General features: G+C 37.7%; 1 protein-coding gene across 1 annotated transcript in view; it reads right to left on the bottom strand.

Annotated features, from left to right (window-relative positions):
* Positions 1-27,672, bottom strand: part of ASS1 (argininosuccinate synthase 1) — a 681,159-nt gene that overhangs the window by 146,009 nt on the left and 507,478 nt on the right. The window contains exon 13 of the mRNA XM_044057968.1: positions 1,486-1,617. Coding sequence (XP_043913903.1) covers positions 1,486-1,617 — 132 coding nt within the window. The remainder of the gene's footprint in view (positions 1-1,485; positions 1,618-27,672) is intronic.

The following is a 27,672-nucleotide window of genomic DNA, read 5'->3' as shown; positions in this document are numbered from 1 at the left end:
ACTAGCTCAGCCAACATGGGTAAATAAAAACAACTTTTAAAGGTAGCCCTGAATTTCTAAACACCTTCATGGCGATGTATGACTAATCTCACAAAGGGTTAATGAAAAAATAAGATTTTCACCTTCTACTTCCCAACCCTGCCAGCTCTATAATACTTACACATTTTAGAAAAAGCACCAGCTGTTATCACACACCACATATGCAACTGTAAAGAGTGATGTGTTTAAGCCACACTTCAACTTTCTAGTCAGACTTTTAACTCATTTCCACTTTTAAGGACATCCTCTTTTGCAGTTTTAAAAAGAGCCTTACTATGAAAAAAAGAAAATGAGACAGAAAAGGGCCTTAATCTGGTGCAGTGTCCTTCTTAAAATACATACTGGGACTCTGTAGGTGGTACAGAGATTAGAGTGCTAATGTATCACATTTAACGGAAATTCACCACCAGCTATGGTTTAACTGGAGCCGGGAAAGTAATTACACTAAATATCCAATGAATGAGGTGGGCTGAGCTTTTCTTAACCTAAATAGCTATTCTGTGCCAGATGAATATTGTAATGCATGCTCTAAAACAAGAGGAACACTGACATTTACAAGTCATCCCCAGTCTGTCACGTTCATTGTTGTAATCATACACAAGACCCACAATCTCCCAGTCTGGTTTTCTTTTGTAAATTAGTGTAAATGATTTGCTATGTAAAAGATAATGTGAAATACAGACAGATCTTTAGTACTGTATGCTTTTCATTCTTAATGAATTCAGAACTGTCAAAGCTCATCTGCAGGCAAATGTCTCATTTGAAGATGCAACATGGTAGGACCTTAACATAAACTGTTTTTACCTTACTTTTTAACTACTGTAAAAGTGGAATAAATACTAACAATACTAGAGGCAGAAGGGCAGCAGGAATCTGCTAAGATTCATTGTGATCAGGACTATGGTTATACCTCCAAAACATGCATAAAGAATTATATTTTTTGTGTCCAAATCCACTAAAAGAATGTTTAACATATAACTTTTATTCCATCACAGAAAAACAGGACTATCTGTAGATGTATTAGGTGTGAGATGCAGCACACCACTGTGAACCAAACATAACGTGTCCATTCTTATTCAAAATAAAACTGCCTGTATAATTTACAAGTTAAGGAGGCAAACTACAAATAAGATCAAGGTTTGAAGCCCATAACCTGAAATGGGCAGTCCAACAGTTTATAATTACCTGGATATAAAATTAATGGAGTAAATGTGCACATCATTTTATACAAGAGAACAATATTACACTAGTCACATTAGAGGGGATACTGTATAACATTTGTAAACCTGTGTATAAAACTGCTAAAATTCAAACAAGACACACAGAAATGAAAGGTTAAATGTCTGTTTTTTTGTTAGCCATAAATGCTGAATAACTACATTTATATCAAGGTACTATATAAATAGACTGTCACACATTAGCCATGACTTACAGCTAGATACGTACCATTGTATATTTGCTCTGAAAACTTCTGAGAAAGCTGCTGCTTGATTTTTCTTACTTCCCTATCCAGGGTAAAGGTCTCAATATCTAAATGAGCATGGCGAAGAATCGTTCCACCTGGGGTTTCATAGATACCTACGCATTTTCAGACAAAAAAAAAAAAAAAAAAAAAAGAAAGAAAATATATGAAACCAAAACTGTCAGCATATGACAAAAATAATCACTTTTCTGACAAGGAACCTGTGGTCGGGCCCCATTCAATCCCAGCTTGCAGTAAAATGCATCTGTCATTATATTCACGCTGGGGCTCAGACAGTCCACTCTGCACCTTGAGGAGAAAATTTCTAGATTCCCCATTTGCAGCGGCACTCCAACGTGGTTAAATGACAGGGTTCGAGAGCTGATTCCCCCCCTCCAATGCATGCCCGCCGGCCTTCTCTTTGAAAACCTATAATTAAACAAATGCCGTGGAACGGAGCAGAGAGAGATGGGGGTTTTTGAAACAAGAAATTAGGCTGTTGACAGGGCTTCGAAGTAACCTCAATCTCTTCCCCTTGATCCCCTTGCTGAGCTGGAGAGACAGAAACAGACACAGAATAAACTACTCAAGGAAAACGTCATTAAGTTTTTAGCAAAATAGGATAGTGGAGTATGGCAGCTAAATTCCTTGTTAAAAGAACCTGTAGGTTAAGAGAAGCCTCCTGCTCTTAACCTTTGTTCTTTTTCCCAGCCATTTTTTTCCTTTCTTTTCTTTTTTAAACAGTTCTTTAGTAAGTCTGCTCAATTTCCATTCATCCTCTCAGCTTGGTAAGTAGTCTAAAGCCTCTGTAAACTTACTGCTAGATGAAGGCATTCCTGTTAATGTTTAAAACATAAAGCTTCAGAGCAGTCCTACCAAGTTCACAGATTCCCTAATAATAAATGAAATCAAGCATTACCTGAACATGAGCCTATGTAAGTACTACAACACAATGATTAGACAAAACAGTGAAACTAGTGACAGGTTTGAATCCCGTTACATTCATTTCTTGCATAAACTTAAATAAGATATTTAACATTTCACATAAAACTACATATCTCTTGTCTTTTCTTAGTTTCGTTTAAGATTCACTGTGTGCCCCCTCTCAAATTTTTCACAAGTAGCTGTTTTGCAGTGCTTCCTGTCTTCAGTTACCTTTCCATAGCTAAAAAAATAAATACATTTACTTCATAGAACACTTTGGAAAGTGCAAGTCCATACAGTTAAACCTAGTATGTCATATTGTTTACTGTTTACTGAAATATTTAATATTTTGTCAAAAAAGCTGTGTGAGCAAAACTGTTACAATACCAATCTTTAAATTATTCAATATTTAAATCAGAAATTATTACTCCATACTTTGTTTATTAAAACATAATTATCTCCTGTGATATATTAAAGTGCTCAGCAGGAAAGAAACTATGTGGCAGTATAGATCATTTGTTTTAGATACTTCACTGTTAAAATAGCATTAGCCTCTGGCTGTAGGTTTGATTCCTTCAGAAGACACGTGTATTGTGTATTTCTAAGACAGTCACCCATTTAAGTGGTTAATCGATAAAAAGAATTATATGTCATGCGTTAAATTATCAGACGGGCACAAGAAAGCAGAGTTACAAAGTATTACTGCTACAAATCATGGTTAGTGAGAGTGAAATACATATACTGAACTAATTATGTTTGACTTTTTTAATAAAGTTCTAATGAAGGTATCTGCTGCCTTTTCACACTGTTTACTGAAGATTTTCAGTGAAGATTTTCAGAAAACTTCCACCAAGCATACCTTGCAGGTATATATTGATACACACATAAATGCCATGTGCAAGACCTAGTAATATTATAAAACTTTGATTTTTTATTAGATCTTAGCAGGATGCTGTGGTACTACAGTTTTAGAGGACAGCACAAAACTGGGTACAAAGCAGACACAAGAAGTTACAAAAAGGGGTACAGTAAAATATAAAATCACTCCTTAAAAATAAGTAAATATCCTTATGCCAGTAGAGTATATGAGCTAATGCAGTAGGTGGAAAGTCACATCTGACACATCACACAAAAGGCCTTTGGATGACCAATGTACTAAATGAAAGACAAAGATAAATGTTGCCTGTCTCTAGCAATGTGACTGAATTGAAAGACAGCAAGATCCTGTCCCCTGACCATGAGTTAAACTCTTAGTCTAAGAGAGTGTCTCATACCGGCAGCCTGCTCAACAGGGTTCAGAAAATTTTGAAATGGGAATACATCAAAAAAGAGGGGTGCAGTGACTAAAGGAGTGTCACAGGGTTCAGATCAAAAATGAAACTCTTTAATCAACACGGTGGTAAACAAAGTTCATTACACAGAATGATCCTGTGATTCTCAGTTTGGTAATGTAAGATTTAATTTTGAAAGTCATCTTCCTTAATATCATTACATGCAACATTGGGAAGCAACAGAAAGAAAAAGTATGTTACTCCCTGGCTCCATGGTGCAGAAGGATGGAGTCCTGATTATGACCTAGATGACTGGGGTTCGATTATCAGCCCCAGCAATGGAGGAGCCAGGCAGGGAGGGGGGAGGAGGGAAGGGGTGTGGCCTGTGTGTCTCTCCTGGAGGAGCGTAAGGACGGATGGCTGCACTTGAAAGCACACCAGGTGGTACAGTTTCCCTGGGGAAGACCAAGTAAACCATCTCTAAGTGCTTTGGGGAGAGGTGCAGTGTTGCTTAAAGGGTGCACCCCTTGCGGAAGTGATGGGAATGACCTCCGCTGTCAGCTCATTGTACATCCTGTGCCTCATGCTTCGCTGGACATTTGCTGGGAAGTAGGGCATAACTAGGAACTCCTGAACCACCTAATGGCTGTTTACAGATAAAAGATATATAATACAAATAGTAAAAATAAAGGGGAGAAAAGAAAGTGCTTAGCTTTTGGAAGAATGTTTAATGTATAACAGCTGTGACTACATGCAACAAAGGCAAAGTAAATGCATAACTGAAAAACAAATTCAGAATAAGAATACACACGGCAGGTACTACCAATAAAAAAAGAGTTAGGGCATGATTTACCAGGCAGAGAAATAGCAGCAGGAAACAAAAACTAAATAGGAAAGGATATGAACATGTACCAGCTGACATTATAGGTATAAGTAAAATGTAGGACTGTGCAGAGAATCCAAAGCCAGCAAATTTATACACCAACTTATTTTTCCTTTCTGATACACAAAAAATATCCTTAGGCTAGACAGAAATATACTGACTCAAAACAACACAACAAGTAGTTATGTAGATACCCACCTTTGTAGCAAACTGACAGCATCTTGGCAAATAAGCCATTTTCTGTGCTGCACTCCCCTGGTTATCAGACCGTTCTAAACTGATAGTTTCCTCTGTTTTTCTAAGACATATGCATCAGGATGGTTTCACATAACCAAGTGACCAAGACAAAGATATGTCAGTAAAAGTAGAAGAGACCCTTCAGGTTCTTAAAACTTCTTCACCCAACATACTTCTTTCGGCTTTTTCCTGGTTAGGGGTCACCACAGCGGATCATCTGTCCACTCATGACTGGCAGTGGAGTTTTACGTTGTCGAGTTGCCAGCCCGGCAACCAACCTTCCACAGAAGGCACTCACACCTAGGGACAATTTAGAGTGTCAAATCCACCTACTGCATGTCTTTGGGATGTGGGAGGAAACCGGAGCACCAGGAGGAAACCCACGCGACCACAAGGAGGACATGCAGACTCCACACAAAAGACACCCTAGCCGAGAATTGAACCAGAGAACCTCTTGCTGTGAGGCAGCAATGCTAACCACTGCACCACCGCGGCCGGCCCCTTCACCCAACATACTGATGATGGAAAATAGAATGTAAACAAAAAACAGGGACTCTCAAAGACAGATTCTCTCTCTAAATCTGTATCTGTATGTGCATAGGTTTACTATGACTTACCCGAATGGCAGTCAGTTGAACGACCGATGTTCTAAATCACAGGGCAAGAAATCAAACAGACAGTGGTCAACCAAGTTTAGTCGAGTTGCATGGTGCAGTCGACCTTTTGGCAAGTGACGTACGAGGCGGGAGGTCACGCTTCAGTGATGAACAGGGAATTAGCCCATTTCCTCACTGTAGTGCAATCGCAGAGTTGGTATATTTAATGTGCAGGGGGTGTTGGGACAAGGGCCCCTGACATGGGGTGCAGAGGGGCATAGCCCCCTGCAAAGTAGTAGAATTAACATACCACTGACTGTAGAGTTCAACGGTACGTTACTGTGAGTGACGTCACCTCCTGCTATGTCGAATATATCGAACCATGGAGGTCAATGCATTCAGTTTCATTGTGGTTTACTATTTGGAATTTCGTATTCAACATTTCAGGTCGATACTGTAAACGATTCGATGAAGTTGGTTTGAAATTTCCATAATAAACCTGTGCGTGTCTGTGGGTGTGTGTGTGTGCGTGTGTGTGTGTGTATGTATAGCTATATAGCTATATCTATATAGCTATATCTATATAGCTATATCTATATATATATATATATATATATAGCTATATAGCTATATATATATAGCTATATATATATATATATATATATATATATAAAATGTACATGTGCACAAACATCTGCACACACTCACCTCTTGATCTTTCTGTATAAATAAGTAAATACATATATGTACACACACATGCATACGGGTCTATATTAGATCACTGAATGCTTAAAAAAGGGAATGGTGATTAATTGACCCTATGTAAGAGAAAGCTTACAATGTCAAAGTGTCAGAACAGCGATTTTTTTCCAAGGGAAAAAAATCGCTGTTCCAACAAAAAAAATAAATAAAAAACTATATACACATATGCGGCCAAAAAATAAAAAAGTACCTGCATGGAAGGTAGGAGGGTGCAATGTAGCATACAAATCTAAGCAAACACAAAGAAAGAATTCCAGCACCCAAAATTTCAGTGACAGTGGATTTAATGAAGCAGTTCCATACCACAGACCACAGTTTTGCAGGCAAGAATGGTACTGAAAAAGCAAAACTGCAATACACACACACACGCACATATATATATATATAATATATTATATTATATATACACACATGCATACATACACACAAGCATACATACATGCTTACCTACAAACATACATAATCCCGACAACTGCAGAAATCTGTTTTACTGCACGTTCAATTAAGAAAAAATTTTTTATAGGCCACCCTGCACTGCCCATCCTCTACTACTTAAATATACAAACTCTGTGGTCACACAACAATGGGAAAACCTCCTAAACCACATTATTAAGCAATACGCACTAACTTCATACCGTCTGTGAAGTAGTTAAAAATCGTCCATTTACAGGTCGACAAAAACACTCACATCGTAGGGAAAAAAATTACACTTGTATGTATCAAAATATTTATTCTCAGGTCTCAAGTGAAATAAGAGATGAAAGAAGGCTTTATGTGCTTTTTGAGGTACTCCTGAAGATTTGTAAGCTAAGTCACCTGCTTTCTTTAAGGGCATCTCAGTCAGCAGAAAATCTTGTGATATGTATACCTCAAGCAGTAGAAGCTCTAAAATGTGATGCTGGCAATACATGACTGGGCATCGTTCTTCAGAAAAAAAGTCCCAGCAACGTTGACAAATCTTGCCGCAGTGCTGGATGCTTTGTCCAAGCTATAGTCAGATGAGCGCAACAATGGTGTCCTGCAGCAAGTCAAAAGTGAAATGGGTCCACCATGAGAAGTCAACAGGCAACTTACCCCCAGCAAATTGGGTATGTTAGATTTGTCAAACAATACACCACCAATTGCAGAAGATAATACTGTTAAAAGTGTTTCCCCTTGCAACTCCTATCTAAGCAATTTTACCCTCAACACACCCCTTACTTACATGGCCACACAGCCCCCATCTTGCAAAATTCTGATCTCTCAGTACAGCTGATTAATGGAAGAACATAGCAGAAGCCAGATTCTCAGGAAACTGTAATTTGGGAGTTTGCATTTTGCCATCTGTCATTCATTGAGTGGTATATGTCCCAAATTAAACAAGCATCCATGGTTGACACTTGACTGCAGTCTTATCCAATGCTGCAAAACGGGGGGCTTCTACATAGATACTAATTTCTGACAGCTTTACCATAAGCAAAGCAAAAACTGGGCTTTGTCAGTCAAGTGTTTGAATTGTGCCATTTCTGAGACAATTTAGAAAAGGACTGCTACATTTTTGGTAAGCAAACTAGACGGTGAAATTAAAGAACAAGAATAAACTCCAAATCCATGTCAGCAGGAACATGACAAAACAGCTGAACCTCTGCGATTGTGCAAAGAAAGAAAGTCTCTTTAGATCATAAGACTTGAAGCTTTGAAGGTTCTCTGGCAAAGACAAAAAGAAAACCATGACATAAATGGACCCACGAGCAAGGGAATTCTAATGAAACCAAATGCATAACATTGTAAACATCCAAAGCTCTTTATCCTTTTCGGACCTCTTCATAGAAGAGCTGTTTGAAAGTCCATTGCAGACAGCTCCATGTCAACCACCTTCTTCATGGATAGGCTCCCAGTTAAGATTTTCAGCATTCTAAGCAGGAACTGAAAATGAGACCTCAATTCATTACATGCCAAATGTTGGCTGATATTGTCTTCATCAATGCAGTTGGTAAGGATCATGACAGTTCTGTCAGTGGAGTGCCCTTCAATGATGAACCCTCATAAGCTTGGTCAAAAAACAAAGTCAGCATCAGTCAATGACAAAGTCAATTAACCTAGGAATACCTCGAATGGTGAAGGTCAAATACATGTTGACAAATCAACCCTACTGTTATTCACTGCAAAGGCAGAGCCACAAACACATTCTCTGATATGACAGAATAAACCCAGATTAAGGAGGCAAAAGCTTTAGACTCTGTTAAAAAAAGGCTTAGCTATGATATCAGCCAGTGTCCCATAAGTGACATGGTAGATACCTTACACATAGGAGAAAGATGTTGCAGCTGAGTTTTTCATTCACATGGAAGAGGACTAAGACACTGTCACTGTCCACAGTAAGAAAAGGGGGTACAGTCATCTAAAAAGCTCCGTCTTGTTACTTCAACCCAAAAAGTTCATCAGAGGTCATTGGGTGAGATACTGAAGTTCACAGCTCTGACACAGACGTCATTGGGTGAGATACTAACAGCATCCCTGCTAGTGACATGGTTGGCAGACATGGCAGCATCTACTTAGTTAGTAAGGTTCTGGAAAAATGGCAAAGCTTGTTAGGAGATCTAGACCTACCTTGTTTTCTTAATGACTGGCAGGACTATTTTTGGAGGCTTCTCGAAGACTGGACTTGATTTTCTTTCTTGCAACAAGATGAAAATGAGGAACATGATTTTCTTCTCAAACACTATTTCAGGCAATTTTTAAGAGAAGCAGGTAGAATCGTTAAAGTCCCAAAAGAAAAGCAATATTGCCAGGCCAGATGCAGAAAAGAATTGCTCCATAGGGCTCAACTATCTTTTACAAACAAACATTTGTGAAACAGTGCTGAGGACTGCAAACATTGTGGCATGCTGAAAAAAGGCAAGGTAACACATCTGTGACGTTAACAGAAGAAAATTACAGATAAGCTGTAATTCCAAAGCAGTAAACCAGAAAGAAAATGTCACATCTGAAATATAATCTATCCACACATATAGTCATAATCAGTGATAGTAAAGAATCATATAATTAGTATCCTTCCTTATGGGCATACCTTCTCTGCATTCAATGGATTTAAAGCACCTGTCAAAGAGGTGTGTGAATCTTTATTGAACAAGGACAGGCAAGCATCATTTGATGACCAGAAGACATTGGTACAAATAAGAATTGCAAATGTATAGGTTCATAGGTGTGTACTAGGCTAAAGGCCCTGGAGCCTTTACAAGCCTAGCCCATAGGATTACCCTGGTATCGTGCCACCCGATATTAGTTTCCAGTGCCTCTGTCGAGTAGAGCCACTGGAGTGATCCTTGGGGTGAATTTTCTATTTCCCATCCACTCATCAAGATTTTTCTTGAAGAGGGCCAGTGAGGTGCTCTGCTTGACATGTATGGGGAGTCTATTCCGTAGCATGGGCAGTCTCTGGGTTATGAACCTGTCCCTCCAGCATGTTCTGATGATTGTGGTAATGAGGTTGAGGTCTATGGAGCGTGTGGTGCAGACAGATTAGAATTTCTTTAGATGCAGCATTTCTAACAGAGCTGGGTCAGACATGGCTTTGTAAGTCAAGCAGAGATCACCTCTAAGTAGGCGATATGAGACAGAGAATAGTTGGAGTTTTTTGAATCTGTCCATATAGGGCAAATGTTTAAGGCCTAGGATCCTCTTTGTGAGGTACTTTTGCGGCCTTTCTAGTTGTTGCAGGTGTCTAGTGAGGTATATGCCAAATGGGGCATTGTACTCCATGATTGGCCTAATGAGGGAAGAGTAGAGGGTGACAATGACCTCTTTCTTCCTGGATGCAAAACCCTTAGTAATGAGATGTGCCACATAGAAGGACTTTCTGACCACAGTGGCAATGTAGTGGTCAAAAGAGAGGTTGCTGTCAACCTGTGTCCCCAGATCTCTTATAACACACCTTCTGTGTTAAGTGAACTACCATCGATGTGGTAATTCATGGGAACCGAGTTTTTCCCAAAGGGGATGACGACACATTTTTTGGCATTGAGCTTAAGGCCATGATTCTGACACCAGATGTTAGTCTCAGTGAGGCCTTTCTGCAGGATGTCAGCATCACTTGGGGGTTAATAATTGCTCCCAACTTGCAATCGTCTGCAAACTTTGTCAGTCAGAGTCCCTTCATGTTGGCCTGGACTTCAGAGAAGAAGATACCAAACAAGAGAGGACCCAGGACCGAACCCTGTGGGATTCCATTCTTGACTGGACGGCAGTCTGACTTGGAGTCAGCTACTTTCACACAGTAGGTTCTCTCTGTGAGCCAGTTTGCAACCCACCTAGTGATATAGGGGGTGATGCCTAGCTTAGTGAGTTTTTCTATGATTCCTGAGTGGGGGATGTTATCAAAGTCCTTGGCCAGATCAAGGTAGGCTGTATGAACCACCTTGCCTTCATCCACAGCTCTGGTAACTGACTCAAAGAGGTCGACCAGGTTGAGCAGGCATGCTCTACCCTTCACAAAACCAAACTGTGTGGGATCCAGAGTTTGGAGATTCCCTATATCCTTGTTTATTAGGTCCATGATGATGCGTTCCATAGCTTTGCATATCAGACTCGTCAGGCTAATGGGGCGATAGTTCCTAGGGTCTGTACTCGCTCCTTCTTTGTGCAGAGGGATGACTGTAGCATTGCAAAATTCGGTAGGGACAAAGCCTGAGGTGAGGCTGTGATTGAACAGGGCACACAGGTAAGGTGCCAGTTCATTCTGTAGTTCATGTAGAACACAGCCAGGGATACTGTCAGGTCCAATAGAAGCTGTATTCTTGGCCTTGGACAGTGCTGTTTGTGGTGCTGTTTTTTTTTAATAAATGCTAACAAACTGTAAAAGCAGGCCAAATGAAAGTAGAGGAGGGGCAGTAACATTAAACGTCCCTATACTGTTGCCTCTTCCGAGACTGTGAACATTCTCCCCATAGAGAACATTTGCACTTCCCCCTGGGTGAATGCGAGGGAGATTTTGCCCCAGTGTGACTTCAGTTTGAAACCCAGTTCTAGATTTTCCATGCTGTTCTGTTTCATTATGCCTGTCACTCATGCTTGTCTGTTCATTTAGCAGGATCGCATGCATCTTACACGATAATGCATTCTCTGTTCGTTTAGCAGGATCGCATGCATCTTACACGATAATGCATTCTCTGTTCGTTTAGCAGGATCGCATGCATCTTACAAGATAATGCATAGCTGAGCTGTTTAGAATTTGCAACTAGGTTTTTCACTGTAGCAATGCAAAATAAAAAGATTTTCACTGAAAACTGAAAAAAGCTATTAAGATATCAAATGTTTATTAAACCTCCTAAACTGCAGTCTATCTGCTACCTTAATGTCCACTGATAGCATTAGTCTAAAGGCAGTTTTACTGCAAAAAATTAGTCTAAAGGCAGTTTTACTGCAAAAAATGATATTGGTACAGATTCCATTCTCTAGAGAGATGATCAATTAAGTGCCTTTTAATCACAGAAAGCTGCTAACTGGAAAGTGTGTGTCAATCCATAAATCATTTTACTGACACAATCAAATAAAAGCAGTATAAGTATATAAGAAAACTGATGACTCATATGGGTGCCTATCAGTTGATCGAGTTTTCAGAAACTCGAAATTCATATGGCTGAGACTATATGATGAGTTTTTGAAAACTCAAAGCTTTTGAATGGAGATCGGGGCAGAGTGTGGATCAGGAAATTTACCCTTTTCTTCACTGTAGTGCAATGTCAGAGCTGGTACATACAATTCGTAGGGGGTGCAGCCCTGCACATGGGGGGTACAAGGGGGCTTGCTCCCCTGCAAAAACATAAAAAAATGTAGATTTTTATGGGGTTTTTTTGATGTTCGAGTTTTTGCAAACTCGATCATATGGTCCCGACTGTATGAATTTCGAGTTCATGGACCTATATATATATATATATATATATATATATATATATATATATATATATTGATATAGATATATATATATAGATATATAGATATATATATATATATATATATATATATATATATATATATATATATATACAGTATACTGATATATATACGTATAGAAAGTTAACAGACTATAACTTATAAATTAAAGTACGCAAGATAAAATATGATTATACAATAAACAAGTATGATAAATGGCATTAAAGAGACCATTTTCACATCAATGAGAAAGAAAACGCAAACATTTGTCAGGGAGTGGCTCTGAAACAGATAAGGGACACTGACAATAGCAAACAGGAATAGCTGAAGATATGTGAAAGCAAGATTCAAGGCTAATAAAGATTACATTTCATCTAGTTCCAGAGAATTACAAAGAATGCTAACAGAAGCACACAGGTTACCTCCTCAGTAAGTAAAGGAAGAAAAAAGGAACAAGAATGTTTGGATATAGAACACAGGAGGAAGAACGTGTGGGGAACAGGAAGTACTGGAGTCCTGAATACCACAGCTTAGCAACGATGAACACAAACAAACAGATTTCTCAGTTATAGAGACATAGTGTTACCACCTTTGGAAGAGGCAAACAGTGGACTCTTCCTTTGGTCTGTCCCTTGTCCCACCTACCTCAATAAGTTAATGTGCACTGCGTCCTTTTCATAGTTAAGTACCATGCTAGTAACAGTCTTCAACAAACAAATAATATGACCGATGACACACACAAGCAGATACATAAACATTCAGCACACATTAAAAGCCTTTTTGTATGATTTTTCTCATTTCAGCAGTTGGTATTTTTGCTGAAACTATTACATTCAGTAATCATTGGGGATGGAAATCATACTGACATGATGAGGACAGAAAGAACAAATAAAGCTTGTATACCCTTGCCATCAATATGTACCTTGCAATTTTTTTTAATCCATATTTTTGTTCTTATCCACATTATTATTTATACTGAAGCCAAAAAGGGCTTATATAACTCTTCCTACACAGAACCATAAGGCAAAGTGGAGGACCTCCCCATTACTTTACTTTCGTAAAACTAAGGCTCAGTGTTTTCAGGCTCTACGTACTTCTACTGAGATACTATATGAAGAGTATTTGTTTTGATTGTGTAGGCATCACTCCAGATAAAACAAACAAAACACTGGCTTTGGCAATAAAACTGCAGCTAGGAAATCCAACTGAGATAGTAAACAGTTTTGGAAAATGTACTTCAGAAGTGTGTTTGCTCTTAGAATGACTCAGAATATCAGACAAGCAGTCACCAAAACTGCACTGCCTAGCACATACTCTGATTTTGTGACTGCCAGACAAAAAATTCTGACAGATGGCAAACCTACAGAGACATAATAGAGAAGGCAGCAAAAATGGTAATGTCAAATACAAGAATTATTGTCAACAAGCAGCAGAAACGGCTAAATATCAAGCCTGAGTGGTACAGCAAGGTTAGTACCACAAAACATTACATTGGTTCAACAAAAGAAGCATCGTGTAAGCAAAAAGGCGCAGGTGGACTGTTACAACAAAGCTGAGAGTGCATCGCATCAACACGGGAATAAAAACATAGACTTTCAAACTTGGTTGCTCCATAACTGAAAATGGGGAACATTCCATGAAGTAATTCAAAAATGAAGCAAAACAATATCGCAGGACGGACAATCTCAAATTCTGCTAATTATAGACAGAAGATACAATCTGGTTGTGGCTCCAAATCAATTTAATCTTCAACGCTATGCAGCACACGGGAGTTCAAGGTACCTGGAGTTAAAGGTAGAGCAATAGCAGAGCACATTTGTATGTGAATACAGGAGTTACCGCCAAACAGGCAAATTATAAAGTAAAACGACTTCAGGAACATTAATGAGGATAAGGAAAAAGGAGAATTTATTCTCTGAGTAGAATGCAATGTTCTATATACAGGAGAAGAAAGTTAACCAAGAGAATGCATTCTTAAAACATACAAGCAATGGGCAGTTTATCAGGAGTAGGTGCCTTGCCTAATCAAAATCATTGGTTGATCTGAAACAGCAGCTGTTCTGCTTTACAGGTAGCTGACTACTATACATGAGAAAAAAGATGTTTCAGTGCTTTAAATCAACCTTTGTTAGCCAACTTGCAAAATGGGTCGCCAAAGAATAAAAGAAATTTAAAACCACAGTAAATAAGATTCTCAATGGTAATTCATTTTTTCACAGTCTGCCAAGTGATACAAAGAAGGATACTGGCTCTTAACTGGAGGGAGCTGAACAGTCGCCCCAAGTCTCTTCTTAACATCAGGGAGAAATGGACACCCCAGGTATTCAAGCACAACAATATGGTTCAGCAAGTCTTGATCCAGCCAGGGTTGGTGTTAACATTTTTGGGGTCCCACTTCAATCCCTGGGGCCCCCAGCAGGGATTGTGCTGCTATAATCGACTGTAGCTCTCACCTAGCAACCCATCCACAATTACCTTTCCTGCTTATCCAAGCACCTGCTTATCATTACTCTTGCCATCACTAGCTTCCCCTTTCCACCTACCTCATTTGACCCTCTTCACCCACCTCCTCACTGGATACAAGTCTCCTTACTTTAGATGGCTCACACATGGGTACATATCATTGTCAAAAACAGACTTAGACTAAATGTGGTTGCATTCCTATTGCAAACGTCTGTGCCACACCAAGGTAGCCAGCTAGACAGAAGATACAGTCAGTCCGCCATCATTCATACCTATATCTTGAAGTATGGTCCACTTGATCAATCAGATGATGTTTAAAACATTATCTATGCCATTACCATGTTTTGCCTTCTCATTTTGACTGACCGACTTCTCGCACCAAAAAACCATGTATGGAGTCATTCATGTACAAGATAAGGATGGTTTAATCAAACACTAAGTAACTGTAGTCCCCATATATATATATATAAAACCCCAATAAATGGATGCAAGCAAAATAACTATATATACCATATTTAGCTTACTGATAAATTTCAATTACAGTGCAGTGATAAAAATACAAGCAGATACATTAGCAAAAAAAAAAAAAAAATCAGCAAACTATCATATCACACATTGCTTACCCCCCCACCCCCAAATGATATACACTCACTAGTTAAAAATATGCTAAAGAAGCTGGAAAACTTTAGTTTAATGCATGGCAAGCCAGTCAAAAAATCACTGAATGTCAAACTTCACTACTTCTTTCAATAAGAAACATTTGTTTTGGTTGGTCATACAACTAAAACAAAGCAGTAATATATGTTGCTTGTAAGTAATCGACTGAATACACTGAGGTTGTTTCTGAGTGTGACAACTTTACAGACACTGTTTTAAACTAATGAGTTATAGTACGTGAATGGATTCCATGGTCAGTTTTATAGATTTATGAATCCTCTGCTGAATTAACAAAATCATGAGGTAACAGCAGAATTTTCTGAAATCAGCAGAGGTATTACAGGAGTAAAGATATCAGAGCCCACTCCCTGACAAATGACACTGATATGAGTACCAAAATTAATAAAATCAATATCCCGCAGCAAGACTGATGGAAAGGAGGTTTTGACAGAATTAACAGAACTGGAGAATCTAGCAATATTATCAAAGTCAAACCCTTAACAGAATGAACTGAAATGAGGGTCCCAGTCATATTAACATGGTCAGGGGTCTAGGCGAAAATTAGTTCAGAGCCCGATGAAGCAAAAGAGAAGTCAGCATGGCTAAATTTACAGTGGTGAATGTACAGTTTGTCTCAAATTTTTACCAATTACGGCTTGTTTTGTCAAATACTATCAAATTAGATTGATGGTATCTATCTGTGGATATTGGTAGGAGATTTTTTATTCATTAGTAAGATGTCAGGAATCAGACAGAATGCAAATGTACAGTGATTCTTGCAGAATGTGGGCTGGTATTTTACTCCTTTTTTTTGTGACTGGTATTTCTTTCACTTTCATGTTTCACTTTTGTGTTTTTGTTTTTTTTTTCAGGTAGGTTGTTTCCAAGTGCTTTGGTATTGAAGATGCAATGTACTTTGTTTCCCATGTGGCATGAGTAAAGTATTTTTGTTTTGTTGATGGTAGTGTTTTTGTGGAAAAATGCTTCTTTATTATTTGTCTTTGATTTTTTGCTATTTTTATGTATTTATGCTTTTTGCAGTACTGCATTTGAGTGTGACTGTATTTCAAGCCACATGTTGACGACATTAGCAAATTAAATTCTGTGCCTATCCCCATAATAAAATGCCTACTGATAGAATTAATAGTTTAACTGCAATCAAGCTGAAACCATCAAAAAAACAATTTTCTTTCATTCTGTTTCATAATCTTTCTTATATGTGTAGTTAATTCTTCCAACTCTAAAAACTGAGCTTATGCAGCTGCAAACTGGCCTCTAATACTGCAGCTTCTGGTACAGCTGCCACATTGTCCAGACATTCATACTTGAAATAAGTGGGTCTGCCTCTTTACAGGGGAAGAAATTATTGCTTTAGAGCCCACAGTGAGGCTAGGTGTTAGAGAACAAGGGATAAGGGAGGCCTATAGAACAGCTAGCATTTGGCTTTCTGTCTCAGACAGCATCCTCTTCCCCTATCAGCAGTCATGGGCCAAATATGCAATGACGACAGATCAATAATCTTTCCTACCTGTCTGCATACTTGCACCTGCAAACACAGCTGCTGAAGACCATAACTCGTGGCTCAACATGTGAAATGCCCTTCCAGCCCTTCAGTCAAAGGAAGGGCAATACTGAAGGTGCCCAAACCATTTCCTCTTACAATGACCCTCTGATACTTATGACCAAGCAATGAACCCAGACCCTTGCAGCCACAGACAATCACCTAGAATGACTAATATCAAGAAAACTAGAAGGATGTAGAGGTTCAAGACAAGAGGCCCAAGTATACATGATTCATGAGCTGGATGATAGTTCAGTTTTCTGTTTTATTCTTTGTAAATTGTATACACAAAGTAAATAACAGGTCTATGTTTCATGTTTGAAGAAACAAGATAAGCTACGCTGAAATTAGATAATTTTATAGCCCTTACACACACACACACACACACACACACACACACACACACACACACACACACACACACACACGCACTCACACAAAACGTATCATGGAAAATTTTACAAATGCTCATATGGTTAATGGATTCTGTACGACAAAAGCCATTATACACAAACACCTTTACAATACATTAACTGCAGTTCTGAATTAGTTTATAGCAAGGTAGTCTATTAATTAAGACTTTCAAGTTATGGGTCTTTTTCACAAGGGATCTGAAAGCTCCGTGCCTGTACAGAAATCTTGTTATTATTGTGCAACATATTGTAAAGGATTCATCTCCACTCCTCCTCAACACACATAGAAACACAGTTGGTCAGTTTTTAATTTAGGGGAATGGTATCTCTCTCTGTCTCACACACACACTGATTCACTCTGTTATTTTTAATATGTATTGTGGTATGCTTTATTCTTGTGGGAATGTAATTATATGCATTTGTATTAGCTGTTTTAAGATTTCTATTTTTTTTATTTTATTACTTTATTATTACATCATTTGGATGTAGTAAATGTATTAGCAGTAGCTTGTTGCAGGCTTTTAAATTTTAAATGTTGCAATCCTGTGACTATATCACATAACTTGGCCTTAGAGTGTTTTTAAATAGATGATTACAATTCTCTGTAGGTTTCTGAAGTCCAGTCGTATTAAATCCAAGGACAAAATCGCTCAGACCTACTTTCTATATTAAATATTTCTGTGCACAATTCATATTGTGCCTTTTGATTTTACTCTGAATGCCACCATCCAGTGTTTTAAATATTGGACAATGGTAACACACACACACACACACACACACACACACACACACACACACACACACACACACACACACACACACACACACACACACACACACACACACACACACACACACCAAACAATGCCTGGTACTTAACACAGGTAGGATTAAGTCTAGAAGCTGATAACAAGCTTCATTCTGTAGTCCTGGGTTTGACTCCATTTGCCTACAGTGTGACTGACCAATTTACTTAACAAGACAGTGCTCTTGGCCTTTCCCTAAAATGTAACTCAATTTATATAGGCAACCTTATAACAAAATACATCAATAACTGAAGAACTTTTACACTATCCCTCTGATTCTATACTGCTCTAGGTGTGAAAGTGTATCAAGCTTTTTTAGGATAGACAGCTTGGACATAATATCATCTTTAGTTTATGCTAGCATGGTAAAATACATTAATTCAGCCTGTTTTTATTAACCTGAAAAAAATTGCTTGACAAATGTGTGCTCTGCACAGTCTGGGAACACTGTCTTATTCTTCATAGTAGAATTGTTAGTAGTCAGACAATGAACATTCAGAGGCTGTAAGAATCAAACCCAGGTTTACAGACTGCTGCCTATTAACACTTTCTTACATTCATTTTCTAGGTGAAATAGTAGAATGGGGCGGAAGTAGCCAATTTAAGTAAACACAGAAACCCTATGCTTAGCTACTGTTCTAGTTTAGCTGTTCCCATTTGCTATACTTTGCCACTCTTATAGAGCAGCTAGTAGCTTAATGTCTTCATCTGATGTATTACTGTTTGCTAGTACGTTTTATACTTGACCTTATAAAATTAGACTGGCCCTTTACATGACTAGAACTTGCAACATTATGGTGCAGAGGCTGACGTGTTAGAAACTGAGAGGCTGATTTAAATCAGAAATACAAAGAAATCTCTGTGTATTTCTAGGAAAAGAGCTTATGCATCTGTTGGCATGATATGATGTGTGGCATATTTCACTGGTGAGAGGCTGGGAAGCACAGCAGAGGCCTGATGTATGAGCTCCTGTGCTTTTAGCAGATACTTGAACTTTACTGTTTCCATTAAAGAACAATATTGGCATAAAGTAGCACATTTCGAATGACAAGATAACAGTTTAGGATTAATTCACTTTTTAAGATGGTGTCTTTTTTGTTGTGGTAACTGAAATGTTGTGTCTGTGCACCACGGGGGTCACGACACAGATGCTCTCCCCCCACTTCTCGCTGTGACAAACGTCTGATGCTAAAAGGTTGTGGATACAGCTCTGACAGTCTGCATGTCAAGGCTGCTGATACTGAGGGCTGACAGCCGTGCCTACACATTCTGCCAACAGAAGAAGACAGTCTTGACACTTCTGGCTTGTTTCCTCATTCCTTATATTACAAAGAAAACTGGAAAGGCAGTTATGCAGTTCAGTTAGGTGGCTATATTTGGTACAAGTAAAAAAAAAAAACATGTGAAAAGTGATCTGAAGCTCCTGTAAGCTTAACACTACTGCAATCCATCTTCAGTCTGTGTGACCCCACTTTAGTAAAACAAGTAAAATTTACATATGAGTACTTCTGTTAAATATTCCCAGATGCTTTTAGATGAATGTGAAACTACCATTTAAAGGAAGCAAAGTTATAAAAGTAGCTTTCTGTAGCTAGCTTACTAGCTATTATAGCTCACTGTAGCTACTGTGTTTCACCAGGTCAGTGACCTCGGCAAAGACAACTCTGTGACATCAACCCTAAAGAAGCATGTGGAATATGAAGACAACTGATTTATCTAATCTAATTAACATTTAGGTGCCACCAGGGAGAATAAAACGTAAGCACCTGTCCCGAGTCTGACAAATTCTCCCATTTCATGGCAGATACACCAATTGAACTGACATACTTTTATTGTTATTTCAGTTGTGAAGTTTCATACATAGTGAGAATGCTTTCAACGTCCCATACAGACTTGATGGCAAGGTACGGACAGGGGAAAGAAATAACTGTACCACAGGCAGCTTGGTTGTAGGGCCAGCTGTCACTGCTGCAGTCTGAGTAGTAATGCAAAGAGACTGCAGACGAAGATATCCTCCAGGCCTACCAAAGCTGGTCTCAATGCATGCAGAGTATACATAGTTAAATTTACTTTAAAGTCCTTTAATAAAGAGACACTAGATACGAGTAAGTGCATTTTGGTTTGCTGAGGACCTCACACATATCTAAACACCTCTGATTTATGGGGTGGCAGCATCAGCAGTTACAGAAGTGCACCATCCAGGAGCGTACCATAACAAAGCTGGAGTGGATAATGATTTGTTCTCATTTATTTGTTAACAAGATACACATGATAGCCACAGATGCTTCCTTTTAGCTGATGTATAACAATGTAAAATAATAAATGAACTGAAAAATCCATCAAGGCTAAAGAAGTACATTATTGTAGCTGTGACAACTTCTAGATATTCTGAGAAATTTCACGCTAGTTAAAGATCCTTCACTTTCAGTGCAGCTCGGGACCAAACTGCTATCCTGTAGATTATAACCTGCATAAATCTCATTAAAAAGACCAAAACTGATGGCAAAAAATAAAAAGAAATAAATATATAATTATTACTTTAGGATACAAGTCCTAAATAACATGTCCTACATGGGCCGACTCAAAGCCCTGACACTATACGCTGTATCTTACAGACTGCTAACAGGTGACCTGTGTCTGGAATACAAGGCATCCTCCAACCTATAACTGATGGATTTACTGCACGTCAGCAAGTCAAATGGCATCAGGAATAGTCAGTCTACTCTTCTGCATCATCAACAGAATGGTTTGGATGGACAGGTGTATCTATGGAACATCTATTGGAAACAGAAAATTTACCCTAGGACTGCCACCTGTACTATTAATGGACTGCGGCAGCTCCTAAATGCTTTATCTCATACACGGGTCCACTCAAATTATCTATGGTATGATCTCAGTTATTCCCATTCTCTATTCTCATTACAGGCACTATATAATTATCGATCAAGGGATGGGTAAGGCCAATCTATAACCAAATGGGATAGGTTATTTTGAGCACAAAAAGGGAAATTGTCTAGGCTTAAAATGGCCTGTAAGGGCAGATAGCCTAGTACTTAACTATGAACCTATGAGATTCCAGAAGTGCCTAGTTAAGGAAAATATTTGTAAATATGCATTTTCTTCTGTCAGAAATGAGTTACTAGCTCCATCAGCCATACACAATGTATTTAACAAGCGAGTGATTATAAAGGGTTGATTACGTTTTACTTGGTAGAGCTGGGGTTGAAAACTGTAAACTGCACACCAAAATGCACTTATTTCCACAGATCCTAGACGTTAGTGACAATCATTAAAATTCTTATGCTAAAACCTAATGCTGTGTCCAATGTGACAGACATAAGAGTACTAGCAGTCAAGGGTTAGTGGTGGACCTGAAATACCAGCAGACAGATGACTGAGGAAAATTAAGAGGGACCCTACAAACATTGCTTTCTATGTACATGGGAAACACATTTCAGCTTTTGAGGGGAGTAGGCTGTGGTGCAAACAGCTATACAGTGCTTTAGTTTCTGCAACACACCTGCAGATATAGCTAGCAGGCAACTGAAGACACTACTGATTGTTAAATAGACAGTGACTCATTTTTAGTATGCCTGACCAAAATATTACTTTGTTGGTAAACGCTCAAAGTATAAAACTGATAATTTCCTTTAAAAGCTCAAACATATACTTTATAGTTATCAGAGGAAAATGTTTAATAGTCACAATAAAACAAAAAATACATAGCCTAAATAACCTAAGATGGATTTAACTTTATTATCTTTAAATACCAATGGCTTAAACAATCCTAGCAAGAGATCAAATCTACTGAAATATTTAAAACTGAGCAAAGAACAAATTTTCTTCCTTCAAGAAACTCATTTCAAAACAAAAGACAATTACAAATGGAATCCTAAGGAATATATGATATTGGCGCAATCCACTTATAAGACAAAGACAAAAGAGGTAACAATTTTATGGAAAACAAATGTGATTAACCCAGAAATCATTTATAAGTACGAAGATAAAGAAGGCCTTATGACATTAGTTATAGTTTACAGAATATGGACCCTAGCCAATCTATACTGGTTCCCAGACATTGGATCAGGAACTGTGAAAAACACTTAGATTTCATTTCCAATAATTATAAAAGCAAATTAATATTAGGAGGAGATTTTAACTGTATATTTGATATTTCTTAAACTACAAATAAAAGACCGCTGCGTACATCTGCTGTATCAAAAGCTTTAAACAAGAGGGTAAAATCATTTCATCTTGTGGATACTTTCAAATTTAAAGAAGATAAATCTTTGCTGTTCACCTCTGAATCTATACATATAACAAAGGGTACTAAACAAGGATGTCCCATGTCACCAATTCTGTTTGCTTTGGCTATTGAAATATTGGCAGATTCAATACGTAACAATACAAAAATCAAAGGAGTAGATGTTTATGAACAATACAATTCTAAAGTAATGCTCTTTGTTGATGACATATTATTAACATTATCCAATACAAAAGAGACATTAGAAGAATTAGATATTTTAGTTGACACATTTTAGAGGACTTCAGGACTCAATTTCAATAAATCAAAACTTTTATAATTTTTAAATAAAAAAAAAAAAGAATTGCACACGAATGGGAATCACATTATAGGGGAAACAAGAATCTACCTTAAATATCTAGGAATTGAGTTATGCATGGATAATAATGAATCAGTCTCAATGAACTACAATAATATCATCAATACAATTAAACTTTCTGTGGAAAAGTGGAATTTGAAGATAGACTACAGTTAATAACAATGGTTTAACTACCCAAGATTCTGTATATAACTTTGGTAATACAACTGTTACCAGAAAGGAATATACACAAAGAAATAAACTCATGCCTAATACAATTTTTATGGTTTCCCAAAAGAAACAGAATAGCTTTAATACATCATATCAGACCATGGAAACAGTGAGGATTAAACTTTCCTGATATAGAAACATATATAAAAGCATCAATATCTAAAACAATTTCAGAATGGATAAATCCAAATTATTCTGCAAATTGGAAAGAATTTCTAACTGAAATATCAATAAACGTATTTGATTTACAAAAAAATTCAAATAACAGATAAAAACAATTTGCCATGACACATATGTATTAATATGCAATATAACATAACTAAGCCCACTAAAACGTGTATGGTTAATTATTACATTGACTCATTTCGGAAAATTACTAATGCAAATAAAGATTTAAAAATCTGGTTTGATCTTTTCACACCATTCATAGTTACAAAGAGCTATCCACATAAAATATACAGAGAAATAATTAATTCCTAGGAACAGAAAGGATTTGTTTGTTGGTTTCAATGCATCAAAGAACTAAAAGTTTTGGATATGCAAACAATAGAAACAACATACAAAATTCCACAACAAGATTGGCTAGCTATGCAAAGCATTCTGACATATTTGCAAGATTTATGCAGAATAATTAGTAATTCTTCATTTAAAGAAATACCTAAACTTATGAAATACCTGTATGAAATCATATATAATGATTATGACATGGGAAATAGTATTTTGAAATTTTACAAGATATTGATAAATTATAAAAAACACCAAAATCCTCATATTGGAATTATATAACAAAAGAACACTCATTACAGCTAACTGAAGAAATTAAATCAAATATTTTATTATCAATAAAACATACATCCTTTACACAATACTGGAAAGTTTTTAATTGGAAATGCTTGCACAGAGCATTCTTAACTCCAGATAGAGTTACTAAAATTAATTCTTCCACAAAGGGAATATGTTGGAGATGTGAGGAAATACACAATGCAGATTGGAATCACATTTTTTTTGACTGTGTTAAAATTAAGCCATTTTGGAATGGTATTAAAAACTTTGTACAAGCTTATTTAATGATTCATTTAACTTATCTAAAGCTTTGTATGAAGGTCCTCATTTGAATGAATCAAATATGTATCTAATTTGGACAATACTTGCAATCTCAAGGAAGTGTATAACAAGAAGATAGAATACAAACACAATACCGACTTTGGAAGACTTCTACAGCCCACTGAAGACTACACCATTGTTGGAAATTAAAATTAAAGAATTAAGGATTCATCCTAAGCCATTTATTAACAATCCATGGAAAAAAGTCTTATCATTGATTGACACTTTACAATAACTGAACAGATACACTCTGACAACTGGATTGTTATACCTATAAAGTAATTGTATATATTGAGCTCTGTTATAGTGTCAGTCTGATGCAAATAGTGTACATAGTTATTTTAAGATGTTATATACAAATATTATGGAATTTATTCAACTGTGCTTGAAAAATAAAAAAATTGAGAGACAGTGACTCAGATAGGAGACAGTCTGACCAATCAAAATGATGTACTGATCTGAAATGGTTTGACCAATCAAAACAATCTACTCATCTAACATAATCTGACCAATCAAAGCAATGTAATCAGCTAGAGTGGTCTTACATCAGTATTATAACTACACATGGGTTGGTATTTCACTGTTACAGGATTAGATCAGTAAGTGATGTGCCGTCTTTATTTTAAACATTAAACAAATAAACTGTCTATCACTCAAGTTATTCACAAACAGTGTCTATACTGTGGGGTCAAGTGAAGAGTAAGCTACAGCAATCAAACATAACATTTTACATGCTTTGTGAGGAAAGCAAATAGCCACTCATATTTAGTATCTCCTAACCCATGACAAAGAACATGCAAAAATAAGGTTTACAGCAGAAATTCTGGGTTAAGTTCAGGGACAGTTCTGAAAAATCAAAGACATCTGGAAGTACAGTTATATTAGAAAAATAAACTTGCCTAACTAAAGAAGTACTTATCAACAGTCATGATTAGAACAGACTAATAAGTGAAATAATTTGAATTAAATCTAAATAATCATCTTCTATAACAATGCAAGATTTATAAAGAGATTTATAAAGAGTTCCGGGAATCTCAGAAAACATGTTTTTGCTAAAAAAGTACAGTACACACAATTCAAACTATTTTAACCTATGCAAAACAAACAAGAACACAGATTAATATTTCACCCAAATGAAGATGAAACTTGTTTTGTCTTTATCCATTACTTAACCAATTTTTAACCAGTAGTGTTTGCATCTAGAGTAATAATTGCACTTCAGTTCAGAACAGAAATTCCTCCATGAGAATTGTGCACAGCTGACTGACACAAGAATTCCCAGCAGTGTTTGCTATACCTTAGATTCTTATGCCAATGATAAGGTTTCACGGTCTTATAAGTTCATAGGTTGGTGCTAAGCTATTGGCCCTAGGGCCTATACAAGCCTAGCCATAACAATTCCCTGGATATTTCTTCCCACAATATTCACTTCTCTGGACCCCTGTCTAGCAGGGTGACTGACGTGATCCCTGGGGTGAATTTCCTATCTCCCATCCAATTGCCAAGGTTCCTTTTGAAGAAGGCCAAGGAGGCGATCTGTTTAACATGTATGGGCAGTCTATTCCAGAGTATGGGGAGTCTCTCGGTCAGGAACCTATCCCTCCAGCATGTTTTTTTCAACACACACACTTGAAACAAGAAAGGGAGCAAAAACAGTTATGCAATCTCATCTAGAATTCAGTCTTGAATGGGCAATAAAACCAAGAAAAAATTCACAAATTAGCTACTCTGTCTGTACAATGGCTGAATTCTGAACTTGGAGACCAAGAAAATGCACTTGATTCTTAAGAGATCTTGTTGAATATGAACAGTATCGCAAAAGTTTAACCAATCTTTTTTTTATGGGGGTGGGCGGTTTGAGGCTCAAGGCAGCTGTAAGTATTATAAAGATCTTGATATTTGTAAGTCCACTACAGACAATTCTCTTTGTCTCCTTTCTTGGTGCCATCACACACCATTCAAGACAACCATCGGATACATGGCTCTAGTTGATCCTAACTTAATAAGGGAAGAGTACAGGAATGTTATGACCTGCTTGTTCCTGGATGAAATACCCTTACTTGTGAACTGGGCCATGTAGAAAGCCTTCCGTACAACAGAGGCAATGTGGTGGTCAAAAGTCAGGTTGCTATCAACCTGGGTACCCAAGTCCCTCACAACTGATTGCCATTTTCCCCAAAGGGGATAATGATGCATTTCTTGGTATTCAGTTTAAGGCCATGCTTCTGGCACCAGTCATTAGTTTGGTTAAGACCCTCGGAGTATGTTCACATTACTAGTGGAATTTAAGACAGTACCCAGCTTGCAGTCATCTGTAAACTTGGTCAGCCACAGACTATTGGTTTTGGCTTGCACCTCAGAAAAGTATATCATAAACAGTAGAGGCCCCAAGACTGATCCTTAGGGTATGCCACTCATTACGGGACTACTACTAGTGGCTTCTCTTATTTTGACTGAGTAGGCTCCATCACTGAGCCAGTTAGGTAACCATGTGGTAACATACATGCTGATGCCTAGTTGGGAGAGTTTATTATGCTCGAGTGGGGAATAGTGTCAAAGGCTTTGGCTAGGTCAAGGTAGGCAGTGTGCACTGTCTTCCCCTTGTACATGGCTTTGGTGACTGTTTCAAAGAAGTCGACCAAGTTTAATAGGCATGATCTCCCTTTGACAAAACTAAACTGTGTGGGGACAAGCATTTGGTGATTGCCAATGTCTTTGTTTACCTGGGTCAATGGAAGCTCCACCTCTGTGTAGAGAGATGACCGTGGCTGTCCTCCATTTGGCTGGGATGAAGCTGGTGCTCAGGCTTAGGTTGAACAGTGTGCCTAATGTGCTGAGAGCTCTTCACTGAGTTCATATAGGACGCAGCCAGGAATGTTGTCGGGTCCCATGGAGGCTGTATTTTGAGAGAGCATTAAAGACCTTCTCCCTGTTGATGAGAGGAGGGGGGCAGGTGCTGGGGATGTCTGGTTTACTGATAAGGAGACGGGGGGTGAAGTTTTCATTGAACCTGTCTGCCAGCACGTTGGCTATATCTACAGCGTTTGTGTATGTGGTGTTCTTGACCACCAGATTTATTTATTTTATTTATTTATTTATTTTCAGTTTGATTACCGGGGAAGTCCACTGGGCCAAGAAGTGCCCATTTTCAGTGGAGGCCCAGGGAGAAAAGCTCCATGAACAGTATAATACAATATAGGTTACAAAATACAAATAAAGGTTGCAAAGTGAAATACCATACAGTATAGGTTGCAAAATAGAAAATAAAGGTTACAAAGTGAAATACAAGAGTAGGTTTCATACATTCGAGAGTTGCAGAGTGTAATATACATTATGAGACAGTTTAACAACTTGACGACAGAACGTTTTTTTTTTTTGATGAAACAATATTTACATGCTTGGAGTCAATTAAAGTCTGCTAGTTCTGGATTTTTTGAGAAATAAGTATGAGAGTATAGTGGAGTGGGGGTAAGGAGAGCTTAGTGGGGAGTTAAAGGCATTTTCAGTGCTATTCCCCTAATTAGTATGGTAAGATTGAAGGTGACTACCTTACTGGGGTAAATGTTGGTTGATTCTGTTATTTAGTTGGAATGTCTTGGTAGGGTACCTTGGAAAACATATATATGATCATATAATCGTTCTATGTTGCTCAGCTCATAAACAAAGGTATGGCATCCAGTTCCAAGCAAGTTATAGTAACACTCTACTCAGCCCTTATCAGACCCATCAGTGAGTACAATGCCCCCCTTTGT

The sequence above is a fragment of the Protopterus annectens genome, chromosome 16.part0 (assembly GCF_019279795.1).
Source record: "Protopterus annectens isolate FY-2018-M chromosome 16.part0, PAN1.0, whole genome shotgun sequence".
NCBI lineage: Eukaryota > Metazoa > Chordata > Ceratodontiformes > Protopteridae > Protopterus > Protopterus annectens.
Note: the sequence above shows the minus strand (reverse complement) of the source record. Positions and strands in the feature narration are given on the sequence as shown.